This window comes from Stenella coeruleoalba (genome assembly GCF_951394435.1).
Source record: "Stenella coeruleoalba genome assembly, chromosome: 2".
Classification (NCBI taxonomy): Eukaryota; Metazoa; Chordata; class Mammalia; order Artiodactyla; family Delphinidae; genus Stenella; species Stenella coeruleoalba.
In genome coordinates this window covers 31,398,380-31,407,804 of record NC_137147.1, presented here as the reverse complement: position 1 = coordinate 31,407,804, position 9,425 = coordinate 31,398,380, and the positions used below count along the sequence as shown (strand labels likewise).

Sequence of the window (9,425 nt, the reverse complement as noted above, 5' to 3'; positions counted from 1 at the left end):
AAGAAAGCTGGAGTAGCAATACTCATATCAGATAAAACAGACTTTAAAATAAAGACTGTTACAAGAGACAAGGAAGGACACTACATAATGATCAAGGGATCAATCCAAGAAGAAGATATAACAATTGTAAATATATATGCACCCAACATAGGAGCACATAAGGCAAATGCTAACAGCTATAAAAGAGGAAATTGACAGTAATACAGTAATAGTGGGGGACTTTAACACCTCACTTACACCAATGGACAGATCATCCAGACAGAAAATTAATAAGGAAACACAAACTTTAAATGACACAATAGACCAGAGAGATTTAATTGATATTTATAGGAGATTCCATACAAAAAACAGCAGATTACACTTTTTTCTCAAGTGCACATGGAACATTCTCCAGGATAGATCACATCTTGGGTCACAAATCAACCCTGGGTAAATTTAGGAAAATTGAAATCATATCAAGCATCTTTTTCAACCACAATGCTATGAGATTAGAAATAAATTACATGGGAAAAAAACTGTAAAAAACACAAACACATGGAGGCTGAACAATATGTTACTAAATAACCAAGAGATCAATGAAGTAACCAAAGAGGAAATCAATAACTAGTGGGAAGCAACCGCATAGCACAGGGAGATCAGCTCGGTGCTTTGTGACCACCTGGAGGAGTGGGATAGGGAGGGTGGGAGGGAGGGAGACGCAAGAGGGAAGAGATATGGGAACATATGTATATGTATAACGGATTCACTTTGTTATAAAGCAGAAACTAACACACCATTGTAAAGCAATTATACTCTAATAAAGATGTTAAAAAAAAAAAACTACAATGAGGTATCACCTCACACCAGTTAGAAAGGGCATCATCAGAAAATCTACAAACAACAAATGCTGGAGAGGGTGTGGAGAAAAGGGAACCCTCTTGCACTGTTGGTGGCAATGTAAATTGATACAGCCACTATGCAGAACAGTATGGAGGTTTTGTAAAAAACTAAAAATAGAATTATCATATGACCCAGCAATTCGACTACTGGGCATATACCTAGAGAAAACCATAATTCAGAAAGACACATGCACCCCAATGTTCATTGCAGCACTATTTACCATAGTCAGGTCATGGAAGCAACCTAAATGCCCATCCACAGAAGAAAGGATAAAGAAGATGTGGTACATATATACAATGGAGGGCTTCCCTGGTGGCGCAGTGGTTGAGAGTCCACCTGCTGATGCAGGGGACACGGGTTCGTGTCCCAGTCTGGGAAGATCCCACATGCTGCGGAGTGGTTAGGCCCGTGAGCCATGGCCGCTGACCCTGGGTGTCCGGAGCCTGTGCTCCGCAACAGGAGAGGCCACAACAGTGAGAGGCCCGCGTACAGCAAAAAAATAAAAATAAAAGAAAAAGAAAAAAAAAGTAAAAGGATCATACACCATGATCAAGTGGGATTTATCCCAGGGATGCAAGGATTCTTCAATATATGCAAATCAATCAATGTGATACACCATATTAACAAATTGAAGAATAAAAACCATATAATCATCTCAATAGATGCAGAAAAAGCTTTTGACAAAATTCACCACCCATTTATGATAAAAACTCTCCAGAAAGTAGGCACAGAGGGAACCTACCTCAACATAATAAAGGCCATATATGACAAACCCACAGCAAACATCATTCTCAATGATGAAAAACTGAAAGCATTTCCTCTAAGATCAGGAACAAGACAAGGATGTCCACTCTCGCCACTATTATTCCACATAGTTTTGGAAGTCCTAGCCATGGCAATCAGAGAAGAAAAAGAAATAAAAGGAATACAAATTGGAAAAGAAGAAGTAAAACTGTCACTGTTTGCAGATGACATGATACTATACATAGATAATCCTAAAGATGCCACCAGAAAACTAGTAGAGTTAATGAATGAATGTGGTAAAGTTTCAGGACACAAAATTAATGCACAGAAATCTCTTGCATTCCTATAATAACAATGAAAGATCAGAAAGAGAAATTAAGGAAACAATCCCATTCACCATTGCAACAAAAAGAATAAAATACCTAGGAATAAACCTACATAAGAAGGTAAAAGACCTGTACTCAGAAAAGTATAAGACACTGATGAAAGAAATCAAAGATGACACGAACAGATGGAGAGATATAACATGTTCTTGGACTGGAAGAATCAATATTGTGAAAGTGACTACACTACCCAAAGCAATCTACAGATTCAGTGCAATCCCTGTCAAATTACCAACTACATTTTTTACAGAAGTAGAACAAAACATCTTAAAATTTGTATGGAGACACAAAAGACCCCGAATAGCCAAAGCAGTCTTGAGGGAAAAAAATGGAGCTGGAGAAATCAGACTCCCTGTCTTCAGACTTTATTACAAAGCTACAGTAATCAAGACGATATGGTGCTGGAGCAAAAACAGAAATATAGATCGACAGAACAGGATAGAAAGCCCAGAGATAAACCCACACACCTATGGTCAACTAATCTATGACAAAGGAGGCAAAGATATACAATGGAGAAAAGACAGTCTCTTCAATAAGTGGTGCTGGGAAAACTGGACAGCTACATGTAAATGAATGAAATTAGAACACTCCCTAACACCATGCACAAAAATAAACTCAAAATGGATTAAAGACTGTAAAGCCAGACACTATAAAACTCTTAGAGGGAAACAGAAAGAACACCCTGGCGTAAAGCACAGCAAGATCTTTTTTGACCCACCTCCTAGAGTAACTGAAATTAAAACAAAAATAAACAAATGGGACCTAAAAGCTTTTGCACAGCCAAGGAAACTATAAACAACATGAAAAGACAACCCTCAGAATGGGAGAAAATATCTGCAAACGAATCAACGGACAAAGGATTAATCTCCAAAATACATAAACAGCTCATGCAGCTCAATATTAAAAAAAACAAACAACCCAATCCAAAAATGAACAGAAGACCTAAAGAGACATTTTTCCAATGAAGACATACAGATGCCCAAGAGGCACATGAAAAGCTGCTCAACATCACTAATTATTACAAAAATGAAATCAAAACTACAATGAGGAGACAGGGCCCGAACCATGTCGGAAAAGACTCAAAAAAGTGTGAAGATTGCACCTGGAGCAGTTGTGTGTGTAGAGAGTGAAATCAGGGGTGATGTAACTATAGGACCCAGGACAGTGATCCACCCTAAAGCACAAATCATTGCGGAAGCCGGGCCCATAGTGATTGGCGAAGGTAACGTAATAGAAGAACAGGCGCTCATCACAAATGCTCACTCTGATGCAGCAGATTCAGAGCCCAAACCTATGATCATTGGCACAAATAATGTGTTTGAAGTTGGCTGTTATTCCCAAGCCATGAAAATAGGAGATAATAGTATTATTGAATCAAATGCGTATGTGGGCAGAAACGTAATATTGACAAGTGGTTGCATCATTGGGGCCTGTCGCAACCTGAACACATTTGAAGTCATCCCTGAGAACACAGTGATTTATGGTGCAGGCTGTCTTCATCGGGTACAGACTGAGCACCCACAGCCCCAGACACTACAACTGGATTTCCTGTTGAAAATCTTGCCAAACTACTATCACCTAAAGAAGACTATGAAAGGAAGCTCAACTCCAGTTAAGAACTAAGAACAATATATGTCATCAAGGTAACATTTGTCTTTGACCACTGTCTTCTGAAAAATCCACACTGTTTATGCACTCTTAGCAGTGCGCAGAATAATATGTGTTGACTTTATCTTGTAAAATTCAGTTAGAGAGGAAAATAATGGGTTTTCATTGTAACTGTCCTCTATAATTTATATAAAATGCATTATTTTCTGATGTCCTTGCCCCATTTCTGATAATTTACAGATTTTTCTTCTGTGTTGTTTTGTTATGTAAAATGTTGGCCATGAAATTTAGTTATATAAAAGACTACCCATGAGGGCTTCCCTGGTGACGCAGTGGTTGAGAGTCCACCTGCCGATGCAGGGGACACGGGTTCGTGCCCCGGTCCGGGAGGATCCCACGTGCCACGGAGCGGCTAGGCCTGTGAGACGTGGCCGCTGAGCCTGCGCGTCCAGAGCCTGTGCTCCGCAACAGGAGAGGCCACAACAGTGAGAGGCCCGTGTACCGCAAAAAAAAAAAAAAAAAGACTACCCATGATAAGACAGAACATATTGTTATGTATTTATATTCTAGCATTTACTAAACTAAATAAAAATGTTGATGACAGGACTTTCAGTGAATATACTTTAATCAATTTTTCTCCTTGCATCAACTTTCCCAAAATAGCCCCTTTAATTTTTATTGTGTACTAGCTATATATTAAAGATAATGTGGATTTCTAGCTGTTTAAAATTTCAGGTGAAATTTCAGCAGCTATTGAATTAATTTAGACTTCATTTTGTTTCCAAGAAAACGATTTTATTTTTCTTTTCAGTAAAACAAAAGTAATCGGGGAAAGATGTATTCAGTAGAATATAAAATCAAAAAGAATGGTGTCTGATGAAAATGACAAGTAAAATGATGATTGAGTGGTATTCTTAGGTTTCTGAGGACAATTAAACTAGAAGAGATTTTGATATATTTATAAATGTATGAAATTATTTTGGCATATTACTAATCACTAATTATTGACGTTGTCGTAATTCTATTTACCTAATTACATAATGGGCAAAATATTGAGTATTTTATTGTAATTCCAAGGGTTTTTTTTTAATAATTCAAGTGCATACATTTAATGGGACATACTTTTTAACTTTTGAATCAGTAGGTGTTGATTAATACTAAGACATTAAATGCTAAAATATTTTCTCTTGAAACTTACTATTTTTTCATTGAGGTGTGGTTGATTTACAATGTTGTAATAGTTTCAGGTGTATAGCAAGGTGATTCAGTTATATGTATATATGTATCCTTTTTCAGATTCTTTTCCAGTATAAATTATTACAAGATTAATTTTTAATTGTGGATAGTAAAAGGCCATTTTTGAATTTCTGAAAAAAAAAGAACTACAATGAGGTATCACCTCACACCAGTTAGAATGGGCATCATCAGAAAATCTACAAACAACAAATGCTGGAGAGGGTGTGGAGAAAAGGGAACCCGCTTGCACTGTTGGTGGGAATGTAAATTGATACAGCCACTATGGAGAACAGTATGGAGGTTCCTTAAAAAACTAAAAATAGAATTACCATATGACTCAGCAACCCCACTACTGGGCATATCCCCAGAGAAAACCGTAATTCAGAAAGACACGTGCACCCCAATATTCATTGAAGCACTATTTACAATAGCAAGGTCATGGAAGCAACCTAAATGCCCATCCACAGAAGAAAGGATAAAGAAGTTGTGGTACATATATACAATGGAATATTACTGAGCCATAAAAAGGAATGAAATTGGGTCATTTGTAGCAATGTGGATGGACCTAGAGACTGTCATACAGAGTGAAGTAAGTCGGAAAGACAAAAACAAATATCATATATTAATGCATATATGTGGAATCTAGAAAAATGGTACAGATGAACTGGTTTGCAAGGCAGAAATAGAGACACAGATGCAGAGAACAAACATATCAACACCAAGGGGGGGAACGAGGGGGACGGTTTGTGATGGGATGAATTGGGAGATTGGGATCGACATATATACGCTAATATGTATAAAATGGATAACTAATAAGAACCTGCTGTATAAAAAAAAATTAAATTAAAATAAATACATAAAATCACATGGTCAAGCCCATTAATGGGCTTAGATGTTAATAGCCTCAGAAGTATAATACTTTAACAGGGATAGGCCTGGAAGAGAGGGACCTTGTAAGGAGGAGCTGTTAGGAAGGGTCGGTGAATATTTTGATAATAAAATAATCTACCATACCAAATATAAAACTGATTCAGGGCTTCCCTGGTGGCACAGTGGTTAAGAATCTGCCTGCCAATGGAGGGGACACAAGTTCAATCCCTGGTCCGGGAAGATCCCACATGCCATGGAGCAACTAAGCCCGTGTGCCACAACTACTGAGCCTGCGCTCTAGAGCCCGCGAGCCACAACTACTGAGCCCGTGTGCCACAGCTACTGAAGCCCGCGTGCCTAGACCCTGTGCTCTGCAGCAAGAGAAGCCAGCACAATGAGAAGCCCGCATGCAGCAACGAAGACCCAATGCAGCCAAAAATAAATAAATTAAAAAAAAACTGATTCCAATGAATGGAAATTGTCTAAACTACGCAATTAGTAGTCAAATATTGTCAGACTACAACAAAAACAATCCAACTCTATGCTCTTCATAAGTGCCTCATCTAAAACATAGGGGCAGAGAAAGTCAAAGTATAGGGAAGATACTACACAAATAAATCTGGTATAAAAAAGAAAGAAAGAAATCTGATGGAGCCATACTGATATTATACAAAATAGACTTCAAAGCAAAAAGCATTTCTAGAAATAAAGATCATCAATGCATAATGATAAAAGCTTCGATTCATCAGGAAAATATAATAATTCTAAACTTTATGCACTTGATAACATAGCCTCAAAATCTACGGACAAATTCACCAGCAAAAAGGAGGATTTTAACTAATTTTTCAGAGTAAATTAAACAGACCAAAAAAGGGGGGATATAAAAACTCTGAGCGACACAATTAACAAGCTCAGTGAAAAGGACATATACAGGACACTGCAGTCAACAGCTACAGAATATACGTTCTTTTCAAGCTCAAAATCTTTATGATACTGCATAAAACAGGTCCCCTGAAATTTCAAAAAACTGGTATACAGAATACTTACTTAACAACCATAAAATTAAGTTAAAAATCAATAACAAAAAGACAAATAGAAATACTTCCATGTGTTTAGAAATTTAAAAATGTATTTGCAGGCCAAAAAAGTCATAATAGAAATCAGAAAATTTCTAAAATTTCTTAGAACTGAATGATAAAGAATTTCATATTCAATACTTGTGAGATACTGCTAAAGTCTTACTTTGAGGGAAACAGATAATTGTATATTCCTAACTAAGCACAAAAGAGGCTCAAAATTAATGAACTAAGCGTTCCAACTTTAGACATTAGGGGAAAAATACAGAATAAATTTTACAAAAGCAGAAAGGAGATAATCAAGTTTTTTATTAGGGGAGAAATTACAGAACTACACGAGAAATCTTGGGCCAAGTACCTCCTGGCAAGCCCTTCCTGGGAAAAACTGTAATAGTTTCTTAAAGGATGCTGAAGAAGACTTCTGTAAATGAGGAGTTATGCTATGTGCATATATAGGTAGACTCAATACTGCAAACACGTCGGTTCTCCACAAATTGATTCATAGATTGAATTCAATCCTCAAAAGCCTAATAAGTTTTGTTTGTTGTGTTCTGGTTGGTGGCTCAATAAGCTGTTTCTAAAATTTCTATGTAAGAACAAAGGAGCAAGAATAGTTAGGAAACTCCTGAATAAAAAGAATAAAGTGGGAGTCTTGTTCTATTAGATATCAAGGCTTACGACTAAGCTATATTCATAAGCCCAAATTATACAGAAACAGACAAAAAGAGACTAATAAATAGATCCGAATAGAGATCTCAGAAACAGACAACTTATATATGCAAACTTGATTTATGACAGAGGTGACAATATGGATCAGTGGGTTAAGAACCTTCCAATAAATGCTGCTGGGAAAATTGTTTATCCAAATAGTTATATTTGGAGATTGAACGAAAATTTGAATGTAAATTTTTACAGCCACTTTGGAAATCAATTTGTCATCCTCAAACAGAGTTAAAACTGGATATTGTATGACCCAGACATTCCACTCCTGGGCATACATGCTGCAGAAACTCTTGCACATTTTTACCAGAGCTTATGTACAAGAATGTTCACAGCAATATTACACATAAGTTCAAAAAATAGGGGAAAAATCCGAATGTCCACTGAAAGAAGAATCCATAAATCACTTGTAATATAGTCATACAATGGACATGCAGTATAGTAGAGAAAATTAATGCATGCCGCTACTTGAATCAATATAAATAAAACTTTCAAATATAATATTGAGGAAAAAAATACCCAAATTGTATATACAGTATGACTTTGTCTATATTGAGTAGATAAACATGTAAAACAAAAATATGTAATTTAGGAATACTTATATCTGTGGATAAAATGTAAAAATAAAATAAGGGGAGTGGTAAACAATCAAATACCCGGGGTAATTAATACCCTGGTGAGTTGGGGTGGGGATTGGTTTATAGAGCGTGAGGCATGAAATCAAATAAAAGCATTTCAAATATATGGGTAATGTTCTATTTTTGAGGTTAAATGACAGGTCTAGAACTTTATAAAATTGCTGCTTTGATACTTTAAACATATAAATATTCTCTCGTATGCATTAAATATTTAATAAAATTGCTGCACAGACACTGTAGGGGTAGGATGGACACCTATTCAAAGTCTGGTTTGGACGTACACACACACACACACACACACACACACACGCTCACACACCCCAAGAAAGTATGAGAAGATTGATTACTCATAAAATGAGACTTTCTGGGGAGAGCAGGGCGGCTCCCAAGCAGGCCCCAAAATGGCTTGAGAGAGCAGGAAAAGAAGACTGACTTGGGGTTTTTATGGTGACTAGGGATGATACTGACCAGAGTTCTTGGCCTTCCCCAATCAACAGAAATCGATCAGAGGCCAGATAAATTCAGGCAAGGCTCGAAAATAAGTAACAGGTTCCCTTGCTCACTCCCTGGTGGGGGGAGGGGGAGGCACGAGTTGGTTCCTTGTATGGGGTGAGGGTAGGAACGTGCCCAGGGGTCAGGCCAGAGGGTGGCCCACCCCCTTTGTGGTGTTGAGTGCAGGGGGCTTGTGCAGTACCCTGCTTTTGCTCCTGACACCCTGTTTTTGCTTCCAGCTCTTCAGAAGTGGCAGTTGGGTTTTTCTGGTCCTTTTGTATCTTGTTGTCCATAATTTGCCCCAACTGCACATGCATGCAGTTATTTTTAGTCCCTTATAGTTTCTTTGTATTTTGTAGCTTGAGGAGATGTTTGTCCACCTGCAAGCATTGCAATACTGCAGCAAAGGGTCCCAGGCCCAGCCTGCTTCAGGGAGGGTGGCTAGAGCAAGGGTTCCTGTGCATGATTTGAACTGTCACAGGCACAAAAGAAAGACTACCTGGGTTTTCTTATCAGCTTGTCCATATATGGGACAGAGAGGAAAGAGAGAGGTGGACCTTAAAAGATATCAGTCAAACATAAAAAAAAAAAGTCACTGAATTTATTACAAATATACTTTAAACAAAATTGTATAGGAAACAGAAGGCATATCTGTCTTTTGGAAGACAATATGTATGTACAGAAAAGAATGTCACCTCTCCCTTTTATTTTTTTATTATTATTATTTTTTAATGGTACAGTTACTTTATTTTATTTATTTATTTACTTTTGCCTGTGTT

The 9,425-nt window shown here is 37.3% G+C and overlaps 1 protein-coding gene across 1 annotated transcript; it reads left to right on the top strand.

Moving 5' to 3' along the window:
• Positions 1 to 3,071: 3,071 nt before the first annotated feature.
• LOC307183010 (dynactin subunit 6-like) lies at positions 3,072 to 3,877 on the top strand (the record flags this gene model as incomplete). The annotated part of the gene is made up of 1 exon (XM_079914861.1): positions 3,072 to 3,877. One exon carries the CDS (start codon positions 3,072 to 3,074, stop codon positions 3,627 to 3,629), a length of 558 nt encoding a protein of 185 aa, XP_079770987.1. The 3' UTR covers positions 3,630 to 3,877.
• Between the last annotated feature and the right edge of the window lie 5,548 nt (positions 3,878 to 9,425).